The following is an 18,193-nucleotide window of genomic DNA, read 5'->3' on the forward strand; positions in this document are numbered from 1 at the left end:
TCAGTTGCATCTAATCCTTCACTTGTCCCCCCTCCTTGCAACACACTGCATAGTTTCGCTGCCGATGTTTGGATTTCGCTCTCAAGGTTGTGACTGAGGGGCTGTTTGGGAGTTGTTGACTTACCTCTCCCTCTTACTCACCACAGTGAAGAATATCAAAGCACCGCTTATGACATCCCTTCAATTACAGTAATACCCAGAGAGTCCTCAACAGCTTTTTTGTGAGACAAACTCCGCTTGATGTATTGACCAAGACAACCTGACACATTCATATATTGAGGGTATTTGAGGTGACATTTGTCGATTTTCAATACTTAGGCTGACTTCACTGAGGAACTTTTTATGTTGAAACACCGTGTCTGTTCATTGTACTCCTTCAGTCACTTCCTTTAATACACAGTTGCTTCAGGTGACTATTATGTGTAAGAGTTATTTTCATTATGTATGATAAAAATACATTTTCTTTATCATTTACTTTTGGCTTCTTGGAAGCAGCCAAGAAGCTGTAAATGCATTGAAGACATAAAGATAAGATAAAGACATTACGTTATTGGTCCCGTGTTAGCTTTTCCAACATGCAGCAGAACATTAGCTCATCAACTTCATTTCTGTTTTCACCTACCTGAGAAATGCACTGTAGGTCCAAGGCAACACCTGTTGCTCCTACCACTTGGCCATACAGCACCGTTAAGCGTGTTGGGTAGAGTGTCCTGATCCTAGTCCGGCAATGAAGTTCCTGCAATTGCTACCGCTCCTCGAACATAAGGGCAGTCCAGCAGGGGCCGCTAGTGTTCAGGTAAAGAAGCAGTGTAGTTTTTCATTAGATAACTAATAGCTATAGATAACACTGGGGGTATGAACACTGTGATTGGCCAGTTCAAATCAGTACTACAGCAGGTTGTTGCACCAGTCAGTCCACATTTTGTATACATCTTTTCCGGTATGTAATCATGCCAGATTACAACAGGTCACGGGCTCTGGTTGTAGACTGCACTCTGACATGAGTATCTATTACAGTTTTTCTCACTTGTTCATACACAAATACTGTTCAGACACAGTGACCACAACATGTAATTTGTGCACCAAACCCCTGAATCAATTCTGCTAAACTACAAGCACAATTCCTGCTTTACACTCAAATTGCAGTTCTAAAACACACTTTTTTTTCAAAACACTACACACAGTTCTCTGCATTTGCCACAATTTCCATGAAGAAAATCTCTTGCTTTCACAAATTCTAAAGTGAATTGCCCAACTATGCACACTGACTCATCACATGGGCAAATACCTGTCACACAGTTTTACAATTAGCAATCAGAACTTTAGCATAAAAGGGCAACAGGTGAGCTCTTCAGTTTTGAAGCAATGGAAAACATTGCTTGTGATGTGGATGAGGTGCTGTGGCCAGACCGAAACAGAAGAGAGGATGCAGCATTTTTTTTGTCTTTTTTGAGAAGAGTGTGTTGGTGCTTTGCCCCCTCTGGCATGATCATTTTAATAACATCCTGTAGTGTTTGCTTCAACATTATTTGCAGACCTTGTGCTGTATGCATGTTTAGAGATTAGAGATAAAACCTGTGAGGTTTTCTCCTTATGAGCGTGATGCAACCAGATTTCTAAATATGCAGGAATTTTAAAAAAGCTCCTGTAGTCTGAGCTCGGCTTTTAGTGTATATTTCTTCTTCAGCGGTGTTGCTCTAACAGCGCCTATCTGAACCCTACACCCAGAGTAGCAACAATTAAGAAATGTTGAGATGAGATCCACTTCGCCTGAGGAGGTGGTGATTGTGTGAGAGGGTGTGTGTGTGTATGTGTGTGTGTGTGTGTGTGTGTGGGAGAGACAAAGTAAATCCCCCATATGGCCTGTTCTCCTTAATCAGCGACGCCAAGTAGAAAATTGATGTAAAAAACGGAAACACTACCTTAAACAGGCTCGCATACAGTACAGTCGGCTTGCTCCCGTGATGCTGATGAAGGTGATTCTGACTCTCAGAAAACCGGTTTTGCTTTGTTGTCATAATATCTTGCCATCAGGGATAGATGACTCACAGTTAACACACCGCTGCGGCATTATTACCGACATAGAGCAGCATCTGGTACCACTGAGATAAAACTTTACCAACAGCATTCTGCACCGTCATCATATGGTTAATGTGCTTTTAATTTTTTATGTTTTTTTTCTACTGAGGCAGCGCACCACCACCCACCTGACATTATGCGTTGCTAGTGCCATGAGGAAACCTCATCACTCCACTTTTTTTGGTGATTTACAAACTTAAAAGGATTAATTGGGCCTGTTCTGGCTGCGAAGCCTCGGGCCGCGAGCCTCTTTTTGAACTGATGAACTCAAAATTGAACATTAGAGAGGGACTGAGAGCGAACATAAAGATAACACAGAAGCTCAGAAGTCATTGAAAGTGCAATGCATCACCTTAAACACACAGTATGTGATTTACGTCACCCGGGGGTCTCTCAATCAAAGATGTAGTCTGATGACATTGTGAGGGAGTGTGGGATCCTGGGAGTTATTGTCTTACAATCATTATTTCCAATTAAAATCTATGTCATACATGACTCAGGCAGAAATGTTCATAGACAAGGTAATGTAATTTATGTTGGTTTCCTTCACTGACTTCCCTCCCTGCTCACTGACATATCATCTAATGTTTGTCTTGAAGTTATATTGACAGGCAATCAATCGAAACGCATTGTTACCTTGATTAAAATGACTGGCTATGTCTGCTGTACAGAGTGTTGAAATCATTTAGGAAAAAAGTAGGTACACAACTCAACATATATACAACAAAAGGCCTGTTTGTTTGTTTAAATGGTAAATGGACTCCGATTACTAGACGTTTACAGACATTTCAGTGCAGATATGTAACAAACTCAGAATTGCATAACAACAATATCACTGACGTAGAAATACAAGCTCAGAAATATTTCCATAATTGAATAAACAAACTGTTCTCGGAGGACAATAAGGCGGACCCTGCCACCTTTCTAGCTTCAGACAAATTAAAACAGCATGAAACTGTGTGGTCCTTGAAGGTCAGTTTGTTGATTCAGTTTGTTCAGTCATTAAAACAAAGAGAGTTTGTATGTTTTGTTCATTTAGACACTAAAACCATCGGTAAAGTAAATCCTTTTCCTCTAATTAATATTTCTTCCGCACAACTCCATAGCGCACCTTTGAAATCTTCCCTCCCCTGCACTGCTGGCCGGCGCACCGACATCACGGCCGCTACATTCTGAAGTTTTTTTCCCTCCGCACTGGGGAGGGAAAATTACAGAAACTCTGCAACCAGCCCTACAAAGTTTCAAGCGACGAGGAGTGAACTCTTGTCCCCCGCCGAAACTCCTCTCATCCTCGAAAACTTGTCTCCCCTCTCTCCCTCTGACGCCGCACTTCAAACAGCTTCTGCACAGCGTGTCATGCTGCATAGCAAAGAGCGACTGCGTCCCTTCCCGTGTTGAAAAGGCGCCCTGGGTGTTAGAGAGCTTGTCAGTAGAAATCTGTCAAAAGCACTCAGCGGGGCTACTGGGGCCTGAGGAGTACAATACCCCCGGACTAAGTGGGCTTACCCCGCTAACCCAGACACTTCGCGCAGAAATCAACTCTGCGGATCAGAAACCTGACGCCCCGGTTGACACCCAAAACCACAATCCCCATTGTTTGCAATGTACACAATACTGTTTGCTCGACTCTGTGTTCCTTTTTCAGGAATAAGCCGGAGGGGGAGAGCCGCCTGCGCTCTCTCTCTCTCTCTCTCTCTCTCTCTCTCTCCGTGCCGTCTCTCCCTTCCCATTTGCTTAATTGCGTCACCTTTCATTTTCTTTAGATAAGTAAATAGGCCTCCGGTCTGCTCCTCTTCCATTGGCCCGCTCCAGGTCTGTCTTCAGTACGAGGTGGGAGGTGCCTGGAGGAGACTCACCCAGACTTCTTCAAAACTTTCCCTGCCTGTGAGTGTTACTGCTTCCAAATCTGTGGCTCACAGCTGATGAGGGGAATCTGAAGATCTGAAGATGACATGAAATAATAAAAAAAATACTGTGTGACCTTTATCTTGGATTACAGTCACCGTCGACTCTGATTGGAAATGCTCAGCTCTCTGTGATGGAATACTAACAAATTCAAGGTAAAATCCTAAATTCACACTAAAGTGTGCTGAAGTAGTACGTGGAAATAACTCCTCCACTCATGTAGTCTTTATTCTGTAATCTTTGTGGTAGTGGTTCTACGGTGCTTTCTGTTTGTTATAAGAATATGTAGATATGAATAAAAATAGGACCACTCACTTATCTCAAGCAGTACCAATTCTTTTTGTAACCGGCGTAATGTAACCGTGCAATTTTCATCCTGTGATAAAACACAGCACCTACTGCTCCACCTGCATGGAGATGAAATGAAGTCGACACAACATTTCCTTTAGACAAAAACACAGACTGAGGAGCAGATGGGTTTAGCAGGAAGAAGAAAAATATTGGCTTGTTTTTAGAGAACAAAACTTTCAATCGCAAGAGAGAGAAAGATAGAGAGAGAGAGAGGCTACTCCTTTTCCGCGAACTCTGCTCCACTTCTTTCAGGTTTTCTTTTTTTCTTTTTTAGGCTAAACACAGGAGAATGTTGCTGCCAAATCCTTTGAGCAATTTTTTTTTAATCGGCTCTTCTGGGTCGGGCAGGTATGAAGAGAGGGAGAGAGGAAAGAGTTCAGCCAAGAATAAACAAAGGATACTTTTAACAATGTTTGAGCTCGGAGAAGTTTGTAACAGTTACAGCAACCGTTCTCTCTCGCCTGTACACACACACACACACACACACAAATAGGGTCTTTCCTGTTTGAAATCTATCCAGAAATGGGATAGTCTGTGATTTGAAATGCTCGCCACTTCTCGGCAGCCAAACGCTCTGCTCCCTGACCCCCCCTCAGACACACAGTCATGTGCTTCCAAAAGATTATGTTTAGGGCCTCTAAGACTCAAATCCTTGTGTTGCTCAGGCACTGTCTAAATGCTGGTATGCCCTTTTGGATGTATTGGAATTCGTGTTGGAATGCACTGCACTCCACAAAGGCACTCAGGAAATCAGATTTTAATCATAACTACCTCAGTCCAGTTAACTTTAGGCGTGGCAAATATGTGCGTTATGGACGGGAGGAGTGATAGTTGTTCGATATTCAAGGTATCTTCTTCCATTTCGAAACGAGCAAACGGCAGTGACGTCTAAAATGTTGTGTCTGCGCTTGGTTAGGTGATGTCTTTATCAAGGTCACCTCTCCTGTAGAGTGTGAGACAACCTGGCATTTTTTTTTCCTCTCTTCTCTACTTGTTGCTGAGTGTGCTGTTGAACACAAACATCCCCCCTCGGCTCTCCTGGGAAAAAGGAACTTGAGTCTCTTTGATTGATGTCGCAGATAAACTTTGCGCACGTGTTGTTTTCCCATACAGTTTAAAAATACATCTGTGTTCGGCAGAGAGCAGAAACTCTACGGCTCATCAGTTATAGTGCCCCTGCTTGCCAACCAAGTTGGTAAAAGGATACACACTAGCTAAGTACGCTACAGCAAAACCACAAGTAAGTTCAAACCGAGCGTTTCCTCTTTGTTTCAGTTGAATTTTTAAATTTCTCTTTTGCCACAACAATGTCCTTATGCTCTGTTTAAGTTTAGGCACATACACCACTCGGTCGGGGTTAGGAAAACATCATGGTTCGGCTCAGAATATCTGTTTTGGTCGCCACAATCGCAGTTGGAGATGATGCAACTCGCTGTTAGGGCTGTTAATGATTAATCATTAGTCGCTCTTAAGAAGTAAACCGATTGAAAATGTCTTAATCAACAACAAGAGATGGGGACAAATACATAAAAGCGTAACAAGTAACTGATTTTGTGTTTCCTCGTCTATCGATTGGGTATCTTGGTGTTTAGTTTATCTGCTCGTATGTCTCCTTGTATAGCCAAGTCTGATTTCATATCAAACATGGATCATGTCAGTGGTTAAAACAGTTTTCTAAATGAAAAATGTTCCCGATTTCATGTGTTGTTAGTCATTAATCGACTGACGAAAGGACTTTAAAGTTGCATCCCTACTTCCTGCGAAAGGTAGTCGCTTTTGGTCGCCACAGATATCACTGGAGGTATACCCAGGTGTCCTTTTAAAAATAACCACCGGTGTGACTCATACTGCTGTCAGCCATTTGGCAGCCTTCTTGCTGTAATGTGGACTGAAGTATACGATGTCGCTTTACGTGCAGTATGAAGAGGCCTGCAACCAACTCTGTGCCTCAGGAGTAGAGTTAATACGACTAACTCTTCTGCTAACTCAGAAACAGCACGCTCCCAAAAGATGTTACAGTAATATAATACATACAGCAGACACATATGATATAAAAAGATAAAACAACTCTGAAAGTATCAATACCAGAGGAGATGTTTGAATATAACAGAATAACATGTGTGATAAGTAATACAAAATCAAAATAAACAATCATATAGAAAATTATGCTGCTAACATAATGAGGAAATGTGAGCTACCATATCCAGCAAGATGCAAAATGTTGATAATGAACAGGAGGAACTGAAACATTGTATAGAGCAATAAAAGTGTTGTAATTACAAGAACATTCCAGTAGGCCTATTTACATCATCAATCACTCTCATATTACCGACACTGGTTAAGGCATACTGTGTGCATACGAAACATAGTGATGTTTCGTTATTTCTGCATTGTGTATGTATCCGCACTTCATTGTCTTAGTGTAGCACATAGCACATGTCATAACATACTGCAGGGTCCTGGTTCCCTCGTCAAAAAGCCGATGGGAATTGTTCCAACAGATTTTGGATTTCTGCCAAATAAACAAGCTCTGTGGCCACTGAGTTTATGGTACTTTAATGTTTTGTTTGAAAAGATAATCCTTGCATTTGAACACCACTTTAAGGATCTTTGATGCGTAAATGAAATTGTTTATGAAAGTCTTTATTCAGTGAGTGAGAATAACTTACTTCTCTGTGTCTGGGTTTGGTGGCTGCTCTTCTCAAATATTCCACATATCCAAATATTTGGTTTCACAGTGCACCTGTAGTATCAAGTTGTCATGCTATGCTGTTGATTTAACCGGCAGTTTGAAACGTTGCAAAGCTAATTACTCAGAGTGCAATTCATTTTAGTGACATTATTCTCCAGAAACCAAAACACTGGTTTAAAAGCAGTTAGCCTAGCATTTAGAGGTATTTACTGATCAGCTTATGTATTCCTAGTGTTGTCCTTACAGTCAAGTCTAAATAAACAGATAAACCCATGTGATTACTGTCTGTGGGTTTACCTGTAGTTAGATCCACAAAGACACAACGTGTAAATAGTGAGACACAGTTCTCCCTGGATCTCACCTTCACATTTAAGCTACTTTAGTATCAATATTTGCTGGCGTCCCTGCCCTGCGCTTACTGCAAATATCTTCTGCAACAACCCAGTCTGGCGACAGAAATCATCAAAGTGTTACATTCTTTACTTTTCAGCGCCTTCTTGTCAAGAACTTTGTTCGCAACGCAACAACTTTGCGTTCCGAGGAGCCGGCTTCGGTGAGGGCTCTTCTACAATGAGAGACCGCTTGGAGGAGCTGCAGCAGAGGGCGCAAGACTTTTCTGAGGCGGCGAGCGAGGGCGCCAACCCTTTCTCGGCAGAAGGTGACAATGGCGACTCTGTGGAGGTCGGGGTCATCACGCCACAGGCTGTGGTGTTCGAGGAGGAGCCCATCATTGAGAACTTCCTGTCTGAAGCTCAACACATCCGAGATGACATCACGATGCTGGAGACGGAGGTCATTTCCTTTTCTTGCTGTTTTTTTTGTATGCAGTTTTAAGCTTGTTGCATTGCTTTTGCTGTTGATTTGTTTCTTAATTCTTTTTGGAGGTGCTTTTTAAATTCTATATCGACGAGACTTATCTGGTTTTGCTTGACTTCGATTCTTCTTTTTCTTTCTTCCTCTCTTTCTTTTTTTCATCATTTTCACTATCACTGAACTCCAAAGCTGACTGAGCTATCACGCATCCCACTGCTATGTTTTGCATTTGTGGTCTGAAGCGATACTGAACACAACTGTTGTCTAATCTCCACCTCAAACAGGTGCTTAAATTCAGCCAGCAGCAGAGGACCCTGGTGGCGACCATGCGTCGCTTCAGCGTGATGAAGAAAGAGAGCAGTGTAACACGGGACATCAAGCTCCAGGCCGAAAGCCTCCACAGACGCTTAGATTCACTTTCAAAGCAAGTACAAAGGACCGAGGACCTGCAGGGACCCGCTGCCGTTACGACGAGAATACAGCGCTCCCAGCATGCAGCGCTGTACCGCAAATTCCAGCAGGTTGGGAAGATGTTGCTACCACTCTGCTGTGGAAACTTTAGATAACAGTTATTAGATATTTTGAGAGACAACAGAAGTTAGTTCATTTTTACTGTTATTGTAGATAGAAAGAAAGACACAGTGACATTTAATTGGAGAATTAGCAAATTACAAAAAAAGGGCTCATATTTCATTTCCACTCCCTGTCTTACCTTTTATTCTCTCTTCCTGTAATGATGTCCAGGTAATGCTGCAGTATAACGAAGGTCTGCTTACCAAGCAGGAGCGCTGTAAGCACTTCATTATCCGGCAGCTGGAGGTGTCAGGGAGGGATGTGACGGAGGAGGAGGTGAACGAGATGGTGGCCACGGGAAAATGGGAGGTCTTCAACGAAAACCTGCTGAACGACGCCAGGATCACGCGGTCGCAGCTGTCCGAGATTGAACAGCGACACAAGGTGCGAGAGGGTGAATGATGAGATTTTTCTAAATGCTATCCATTCGTTAGAGGCACTGTTGGTCTCCAAGTCATCAGCTTAGATGGGACGTGTGAAGTGTTGTTGTTCTTTTGTGTACGTGGTGGCTTCCAATCAGATTTTTGGGGGGTTTGTCTCTTCATTGACATAGTTAATACTTTTTTAATATCAATAAAGTAGTGAGAACTATAGCAGGGAACATCTCGTCTGACAGCCCAGGATAATATGTTATCAGTGTCTGCAAACCACTGATAGGAAAAACAAATGTGTATGTGTCATAGGCTACGTACCGTATTGACACGTCTACAAAACGTGTCATATCACATTCTTGGCTGGCGGTGGAGGGGAAGGTGGTGCAGTTCGAGGCGATAAGGATGCCAAGCCAGTGACTGCGGTTCGAGTCTGTGTTTCAACATTTGAAAAGTGTGAAACTGCTGAATATTTTTAAGGAGACCTCTGAACGATTTCTAGCCATGTTTGAGGAGACAAATACAACAGGTATCTGTTTCAGGAATTTTGCGTTCATGCCGACAAAACTGAATGAAATTTGATGAAATTTAATGAAATTTAATGAAACCTCGGATAGTCTGAGGACCCTCTCATCTGTGGTTTTTCAGAAATGTACTCCTCCATCATTTATTCTGGCAATTGGGCTGTCTGAGAGCTCCAACATCTCTAGGTGCCCGAAATGCTGAAAAATCAAATAAAGCTTGATAAATTGAACAACTTTCAGAGCCAAAAGTCTGCTAAAATGCCTCGTTCAAAACAAAATAACCCCAATCGACGCTTATTTAGCAAACGCACACATTTGTACTGCAGCTTATTACTGATAACTATTCAGTCTGTTTGCAATTTGCACTCATTACGCCAGCAGTCGTCGTCCCGAGCCGTCTGATAAGCACGAACGCTTGCAAGTCATAATCATGAGAATCCTGCCCGTCACCGCCATCTGTTACACATGGCAGGAACGTGTGATGATCGCCTGTCTCGCACATTACTGCATCTAATGACACAAATGGGTAAAAAGAAGAAAATAAATGAGAGTGGAAATTGGAAATTAATCTTTCATAGGGTCTAACTGGAGAAGACAAAATATTGGCTCTGCTGTTTTGGCTTAAAACAAAAACAGTGATTAAAACCAATCACGCCCCTCGGGAGGGTAGATACTCCGGGCCTGGAGGAACAACTTTGCAACCACTTTTTTAATACGCGACCTCAAAGTGAACCTGGACATCAAAGTAGAAAAAAAAAGATGATGTCTGTGTAATTTCAGCACTCAGGTCGTGTTTTTTAAAGAACTGAATCTGTTCCCACATTGCATCTTAAGTCTTTCGATTCTCTTTACCAACCACCTCCAGCCTGTGACGCACATTCGTCATATCTGCTGCATTAATCCCATTATCCCTCCCCCCACCCACCCACCCACCCAATAGGAGCTGTTAAGCCTGGAGAACAACATGAAGGAGCTGAGGGACCTGTTCATGGACATTTTCATGCTGGTGGAGGAGCAAGGCGCCTACATCGAGCACATCCAGACCAACGTGGAGAGGACGCAGGACTACGTGGCCGCGTCCAACGAGAAGTTCAAGTTGGCCGCCAGGTACAAGAAGAAGAACCCGCTCCGACAGCTGTGCTGCTGCTGCTGCCCTCCCTGGAGGTGCTGCTTATAAAAAACATATGCATTTTTAAAAATTTTTTTTTTTTACCTCATTCCAAACAACGTTTTATTGAAAAATCTCACTTTTGGGAGTAAGAAACATCGGATTCAAGCACCATTAAAGTGAAGGTTATAGTAGTGCGGTTTTCGCTGTTGAACGGAGTGAAGACGGATTCAGCAGAGCATAGAAAACAATTAGGGGGGAAAAGGCCAGAATTGGTATTTGAGGCACTTGTTTCTTTCAAGAGGATGTGAGGCGACCGCTATTGGAAGAGACAGTTCAGTGAGTGCTACTCACCAACACTGCTGCTTATTGGAGACCTTCACTGTCATCTGACAGAGGTCACAAACAAGGGGGAGACCAATGCCGCTGCCAGATCAGCAACACTGATATTTCGCCCCCTCTTTTTTTCTTTTCAGAAGAGCCTCTCATCTTTTTTTCTGCCTCAGGAGCTCTAGTTAATGACCATTTATTTTTTTATACAGTATGTGCACTTTAAGACTTTAAGACCATCTTTTTTCTCTCTTTTCCAATCAGCAGAAACTAGAATTTAACGCAGCGGCCAAAGATCCTCATCCTAAGAGATTTTCATCCATTATGTATTCATTTCTCTCTTTTTTTTTTTCGCTCTGCATGATTAAGAGAAAAAAGAACTTGTTTCGCAATTAGTCATTAATCTCATTTGCATTTCAAAGCATGGTCGTTTTTTTTTTTGCGAAAAAAAACAACATACTATTCCTTTTATTCGGTTTCACAGAGGCAGGGATTCAAGTTAAAAAAAAACAAAAAACTTTGAATAACGAGCCTTGATCAAAATATTTCTGTCACTGTCACAAAGCTGCAGGAAACCATTGAAGTCGCTGGTGGAAAAAAATATGATGGAAGATGTTATTTCTCTGGATTGTTTTGTATTTGAGAGTGGAACTTCAATGTGTGAGCGTGTTGGAGCTGTTACGCTGTGCAGATGAAAAAACTCTGGCAACCGTGTGTATCGTTATTATTAAAATGATGTCACATAAAAGAGGAGAGAAGTGAATTCAAATCGCCTGGAAAGCGCTCGCCTGCGGGAGCACCAGCGTCCTGAACTAAAATGCTGGTGGTACAGTACAGCGTGTAACAGACTCACGCTTGTTGACAGGTGATCATGCCCTGCTTCACTTTTTACCTAAAGTGGCTCTATGAAACAATTTGTAGCGATTTACATCACTTTATTACTGCTCATTCCCCGTCCCTCTTGGATGCCTACAAGCCTGTGGACGATCTGAGGAAGTCGTTTAATGCTGCTGGATTTCTTTGTAAAGGACTCCGGTGACTTTATGGACGTTCTCAAGTACTCCCCACTGCAACAGTAGCGAACATTGGTTTAGAAATGAAGTCGCTCACATAGACTAATAACCGGCAGAGTTTCCACAGAGCCCCTTTAATGCTGAGTTTAAAAATTCTGATGCATTTTCTCTGCATCGATTATTAGTAATCAATTCATTTTAGGAGATACAGTCCCTTTCATTCACAATCACGCTGAAGTATGGTCGCCCCTCATCAGCAGTGACAGTGATGTTCTTCAGTGACTCACTGACCCGGGGTGTCTGGTGTCCTGGACAAAATACAGGTGAACTGGGTGTGCCGGAGCCAGACTGGAAAATCTGGTTCGCCTTCTATTCCAGAGAGCTGCTGTATATTCCTGCGGGGGAACGGTGTGTCAACAGTACCGTTAACTTCTGCCAGAAGACTCAACTTCATCACATAGTGTTTCTTTTTATATAATATGGACTCCTAGACTTTACAAATGTTGTATGAAAAGCTTTCTAACGTTTTAATATCAGGTACACATAGAGTAACATGGTCAGGACTAAAATGGACAGGCAATCGTAAAAGAATCAAAAAAGACACGTCAACTCACGTGACACCTTAAACAAACACTTATGCTGCTCCCTCAGGTCTAGTAGAGGCGCCAGGTGAGACACGAGGTGTTTGCTGACTTCTGCTGTCTGACAGGAAAAGTCTCTCCCCAGATCTGATCGCCGGTGTTGTATTTCACTCTCACTCTGGTGAGAATTTGATTTTGAAACAACGACTTAAATGCATCAAACATGTACATTTGCATATTTAATTCCAATAGCAATATGCTGTGATTCTGCACAGCGTAGTTTCAGCCTCCTCTCAGACGTGGGGAAGAATAATGAAGCGCTGCAGCAAATTGCAGCGTTCCTGAACAGCAACAATGCCATCCAGTGTTCACTGAGATAATTGCCAGTTAAAAAAAAAAGGAGTTGATCACTTCATGTTTAAACTGTTGGTATATGGAAACAAAGACGGTTCTCAGTAAAAGAAGAAGAATTCAGTTTCAGTTTGATCAGTTATACAACACAAACCTGCTTCATCAACGCAGGTAATAGTTTTTGTCACTTCTGCTCCACAAAAGAAAAGAAAAATAAAATCAGACAACAGAAACGGCTTTCTCATTCTGAGAAGCCCTCTGAATGTTGTCACAGCCTTGTGCTGATGATGCATTTTAAACATGTATTACACAAATTACTTGTCAACTCATTATGAAAATTACGGGACACGTCAAGCTCTTTTCTCTTGATCATGTGAGAGCTGTCTTAACACAGAGGCATGCACAAAAAAAACAACCCTGCCTCCTAGAAATAATTTTTGTAAATCACTATGGTTTTACTTTTTTAAATCATGTTTTGCTGAACAGCATAATCACAGCCTGGATTATGTTGGGAATGAACATGTACCCGTCTGGAGGTGCAGGGTTGGTACCCAGACCAATTTGTGGTTAAATTAAGAGAACAAAAGCACTTTGGCTGAGGGCAGAATCCTGATTTGGGTTAAATGTTGATAAAAATCTAATGTCTTCAGTCACTGCTGATTTTTTTTTTCTGCAATGAAACAGGACCATGATTTTTCTCTAACCTTAACCGAGAGCTGTCAGTGCCTAAATATAACCATAAAAAGTTAAAAGTAAAGTCTGTAAGTTGGTAGCGCATTGCAAGATACGCTAATTTGGCAGAAAACAAGTGAAATGCGGAGCCTGTCCTGATCAGAAAAACAACGATGTAAGTTGAAAGATAAAGCAGGTTATTACAACCCATAATTGCATTTGTTGTTTGGTAGCAACCTCTTGTGGCTTTAGCAAGTATTGCAGCAGCCAAGGGGAAAGTAGTATAAAGAGTGAAAAGTCAGTAGGCCGCTGTTGGTGTCCAGTCTTAAACAAGAAGTCAGCGGTGGGGTCTTCGAACTTATTGACACAATGAAGAATGTCACATATATGAAGTAACATACGCTACTCAGGTAACATGGACACGTTAGTAACTGAAGTTTTAGAGGTAAAGTAGCAATTTTAACTGAAACCGCAATGTTTTCCTAAACCTAACCACGTAGTTTTAGAGCCTAAGCCTCACGAAGTAGTTTAGGACATAATTCTTAACCAGGTAGTTGTTTTCCAAACCTAATGAGACTGTGACCGTTTAATGAAGGTCATTATTTATTTTTATCCCTGCTGTTACACTGCAATGCTTGTGTTTTCGGAACAGTGACATATGTCAGTTTGGGAGTTAATCGACAGCATTTTCTCATTATGTTCATAGAAAATGTTTTTCCGTCAGCATTCGGTTTCCCACAAAACATCACTGCGGCTGCAGATTTGTTACGTAGGAATTGTAATTTCGTAGGAGACAGGGCTGCAAAGAATAGCGGGAATAAATGGAAGTAGAAAAGTTCATGAGATTGAATTAAGCAGAGCAGCAGGGCTCCGGGAGAGTCCGCAGACCTGGGGGAAAGCTTCTGGGGCTTTCATATCAGCCGTCCTTGAGAACACCAGGCCATGGGTGACTGCACAGCGGTCAGTTCAGAAACCTCTGGATGTCTGACCCCCGGGCAGGTCAGCCAGAGTCACACCAGGCAGGTCAGACAGAGTCACCAGCATATTTCACGAAACTCTCCTTCCCTCCCTCTCTCTCTTTTTCCCTCTCCCTTTCCCTGTGAGGCAGGGTAAGTGAGCTGATCGTATCCCAGCACCACCCTGCTTCACATTCAAGCAGCCACCCACTCTGGGAGCTGCCCTGTACAACAACAGCTTTTCTCATGTTTAAATGTTCCACGATGGATTCAACTTGTTCGCCCCCAGCTCCGACGTTGTTATCCAGCATTTCATGTGAAAACCGGCTAGCCTGGAGCCAATCAGGAGTTTGTTCTGGTTCCTCGCTGAATCAGATTTAACCTCTGACTCTCAGGCCGTCACTGTGTTTCAACAAGCTGCGCAACGCAAGTACACAACTGCAACTACACATACGGAGAGCCTGTTCCAAGATGGGATGACCTGAAAGCAACAAGGCCATTCCTATCTTTTTCACAGGTTTTGAGTAATATTCCGAGTAGCAGGGTTGTATCTCCAAAAAAAGTGTTTTTTTTTCTTTCTTGGCTAAAAGATCTACCAGTTTATTTATTCCTACTTATCCACTTGTATTTGCTGTACTTCAGAATGTCTCCACATCCATTACAGCAACCACGTACTCACCATGAGTGCCTCTGCCCACTTTCCAGTCGAAGCCCATCCATCACGTCTGATTTAACGATAATGTGAACATCTGAGACGTATGAGGGTTTACGGCGCTGATCATGGCTGACAGAGATACAGTGACGTCTGTATGCGACTATGTACTGTAGGTATTTCTTCTGTCGGCCCTGTCAGTCACAAAGACTCTCACCAAATGTCTGAGGAACATCAAAGCGGGCCTCATGTGAGTAACACCAGCTGTGGTTATAGAGAGCTGACATTACTTTACTGCCTGGTTTTATCACTCCCATCAAAATCTGAACAGAGAGATATCAGGACCCTCAGAAAGTGATAAATCAAAGAAACTGTACAGTGAGTCTGGAAAGCGCAGTAGCAGCCAGAGCACCAGCAACGATGCAACAGTCGCAGTGATGGAGTCTTCAAACTTCAAATTTCCTTATTTTTGACTAGAAATTATAAAAATGGTCCAATTAATGAGTGACCAAGAAGTATATATGATTGAAAGCACTGTACAACAGTTGAGTTTAACTAAGTTCTTCTCTATTTTGTTTGATTCCAAAGTTTTGAGCATTTAATCGCCCCCATTAAACAGGTGATTTTTAACAACCCACCTTCAAGACTGGCATTGCCACAGTATATTAGAGATAAACACATCAAACTATGGCAATCAATAAAGAAATGTGACATCCTGGTAGCACTATAGATGAGATATAGCTGCAATATCCCTGGTTTCATTTCAGCTGGTGCCTTTTTGTTGCAGGCCACTGCCCTCTTTCTCTCCTCATCTTCCCTGTCTATATTTACTCTGTAAAACAGCCAACGACACAAAAAAAAAAAAAAAAAAAAAACGCGTCAAAATGATCCCAAAAGGAACACAATGTGGAGTATTTTTGGTCGATGTTCATCAACATGCCATTCCAAGGTGTAGTAAGCAATTCTGGAGGACATAACTTGTTGAGTCTCATTTCCAGGTCCTCAAATACGTATACATTAAGCCAAAGTGATTTAATTTACCTGGAAGACAGACTCATCAGCTATCTTTCTCCAGATTATGATGCCCTAAAAAAATAGTGGGCAGGATCTTTGTTGATACAAGTATAGAATACAAGGGGGTGTCATTCACATATGTTTCCAATATAATCGAGAGTAAGTTTTGGTATGAGCTATATGGTTCTGCATAATGACCCCAAACACACCTCAATACTTTACAAGGAGTACTCAAAGACCAAAGAAGAAAAAGAAGTCCTGACTGTCATGGACTTCCCTCCACTGTTGGCGGACGTCAGCCTGATCAAACAAATCCCAACAAAACTGTTGAACAAACTTTACAGGTGAAAGAGTTGACTTCAAAATGTCCTGAAAATGGACAGTGGATATGAAGATATGACGTCTAATTTAGAGAAACTCTAAGATGTCTTCACACCATGCAAGAAATATCTGAAGAAAATCTGAAGCTAGGGGAGGTTGTCACCCTCAAGGTGACTGATAGTGACAAGTTTAAGGTTTTAGCAACAGGTGAGTACCAACATTTGAAGACTGAGAAAGCCAAGGCTTCTGTGAGGACATTCTTGATTGGTTGTGTTTTGCCTGACAACTCATTAAATGCACATGAGATAACTCTGGTTTTAGTCCTCTGTAAACCTCTTTGAAAAAGGTAGAGAAGGCACCACTGGGATTTGAACCCAGGATCTCCTGTTTACTAGACAGGTACTCTGACCAACTAAGCCACAGCGCCCTAGCTTCCAGTCCTCTCACAGAGTCTTGCATGAAGCATGAAATCACACAAAATCAAAACAAACATGTTTAGAGATAGGTGCATCATTATTTTGTCAGGATTAGGGAGAAAAAACAACCTGGGTACCCTATTGAATAGGGAATATTAACAAGGAAATACAACTGGTAAGGAAGGCACTGCTGGGATTTGAACCCAGGATCTCCTGTTTACTAGGCCTCGCAGTCAAGCTTCTCACAGAGTCTTATATAAAGCATGAAATCAAAAGTGTTTGGTGATAGATGCGTTGTTATTTTGTCAGGACTAGAAAAATAAAACCTGTGGTGGATGTGGGTCATTAATGAGGAAATACAGGTAAGAGAGGCACCACTGGAATTCGAACCCAGGATCTCCTGTTTACAAGACAGGCACTTTGACCAACTAAGCTACAGCGCTGCTGCTTTTGAGCTACCTGCACAGTTTGATCGGAGTAGTTTTTCCAGCTAGACTGTTAAGCTCTAGACTGGCATGCAGTGTCAGAAAAGCCTTTCAGGGCTCTGGAAAACAAAGACAAAAACAGAAAGCCCCTGTGGAGTCAAGGAACATCATGGCACTCAGTCTTTGGACAAGAGTCCTGCTTGACAACTAAGATCAGAGAGTTGGCTGGCCCTGGGTTTCGATAAGGACAATGACTCCATGTCTCGGGGGTTTGGTCGAACCCCCGACGTCTTGGCTAACGGCCGGGTGCAATGCTCAATTGCAGCGCAGAGACATGTCTACTTTTGATGTAATAAAAGAATCCCCTCTAATTGGAATGATCCCACAGTCTAGTAGATTGCCAACAAACCACGTGTGAAAACGAATCACCATTCATAGTTCTTTCCAAGACAAGGAGACAACACAGCAGTTTGTTTTCTTATCAAACATGTCTCTGTTTTTAATTTCCATTTTCCTCCAGAGGACATTCTTGATTGGTTGTGTAGTACTGGAAGTTGCATTGAATGCACAGAAGATAACGTTGGTTTTAGTCCTCTGCAAACTTCCTTAAAAACAAAGGCAAGGAAGGCACCGCTGGGATTTGAACCCAGGATCTCCTGTTTACTAGACAGGCACTTTAACCAACTAAGCCACGGCGCCATCCCTTCCAGTCCTCTCACAGAAATCATAAAGAAATCACACCACAGCAAAACAAACATATTTGGTGATAGATGCTAACGTTAGTCATTGGTCCATGCCAGCTCAAGTGCACGCTGTCAAAAAAGTAAAAATGACCAAATACTAGATTCTTAGAAAATTCAAAGACATGTTTCAAATATTCAGCCTTTCAACCAAACTGTCAGTCTGATATCATCGCTAGAAGTATTCTGCTTTTACCTTTTGACCCTGCTGCGTATGTAAACGTGAATGGCCAACATACAATGTCTGTTCTCAAGTGCCTGTAACATAAACGGGAATTTAAATAGCTCAAGGAGCGCTGGAATAAA

General features: G+C 42.2%; 1 protein-coding gene and 3 non-coding genes across 8 annotated transcripts; 1 reads left to right on the plus strand and 3 right to left on the minus strand.

Annotated features, from left to right (window-relative positions):
• Window positions 1-680: 680 nt before the first annotated feature.
• On the plus strand, window positions 681-11,494 carry stx19 (syntaxin 19). 5 transcript variants are annotated; one of them, XM_037110506.1, is made up of 7 exons: window positions 681-796; window positions 3,843-3,963; window positions 4,079-4,139; window positions 7,518-7,819; window positions 8,125-8,361; window positions 8,585-8,797; window positions 10,249-11,494. In XM_037110506.1, exons 4-7 carry the CDS (start codon window positions 7,598-7,600, stop codon window positions 10,483-10,485), a joined length of 909 nt encoding a protein of 302 aa, XP_036966401.1. In that variant the 5' UTR covers window positions 681-796; window positions 3,843-3,963; window positions 4,079-4,139; window positions 7,518-7,597; the 3' UTR covers window positions 10,486-11,494. The 5 variants fall into 5 exon arrangements, with proteins under 5 accessions (XP_036966401.1, XP_036966402.1, XP_036966400.1 ...); XM_037110507.1 differs by lacking the exon at window positions 4,079-4,139; XM_037110505.1 differs by lacking the exons at window positions 681-796; window positions 3,843-3,963 and having other exon boundaries at window positions 3,976-4,139.
• A 5,165-nt stretch (window positions 11,495-16,659) lies between these two features.
• Window positions 16,660-16,733, minus strand: trnat-agu. The gene has a single exon. It is a non-coding gene; the product is annotated as a tRNA-Thr (tRNA).
• Window positions 16,734-17,091: 358 nt separating this feature from the next.
• trnat-ugu lies at window positions 17,092-17,165 on the minus strand. The gene has a single exon. It is a non-coding gene; the product is annotated as a tRNA-Thr (tRNA).
• Window positions 17,166-17,772: 607 nt separating this feature from the next.
• Window positions 17,773-17,846, minus strand: trnat-agu. The gene has a single exon. It is a non-coding gene; the product is annotated as a tRNA-Thr (tRNA).
• Window positions 17,847-18,193: the final 347 nt, after the last annotated feature.

Source organism: Acanthopagrus latus, chromosome 9, assembly GCF_904848185.1.
Source record: "Acanthopagrus latus isolate v.2019 chromosome 9, fAcaLat1.1, whole genome shotgun sequence".
In the NCBI taxonomy this organism is placed as follows: domain Eukaryota; kingdom Metazoa; phylum Chordata; class Actinopteri; order Spariformes; family Sparidae; genus Acanthopagrus; species Acanthopagrus latus.

Coding starts and splice junctions, on each gene's coding strand:
- stx19 (XM_037110506.1), top strand. CDS start 7,598: ATGAGAGACCGCTTGGAGGAGCTGCAGCAGAGGGCGCAAGACTTTTCT. Junction 7,820..8,124: donor TCACGATGCTGGAGACGGAG/GTCATTTCCTTT, acceptor CACCTCAAACAG/GTGCTTAAATTCAGCCAGCA. Junction 8,798..10,248: donor AGATTGAACAGCGACACAAG/GTGCGAGAGGGT, acceptor CCCACCCAATAG/GAGCTGTTAAGCCTGGAGAA.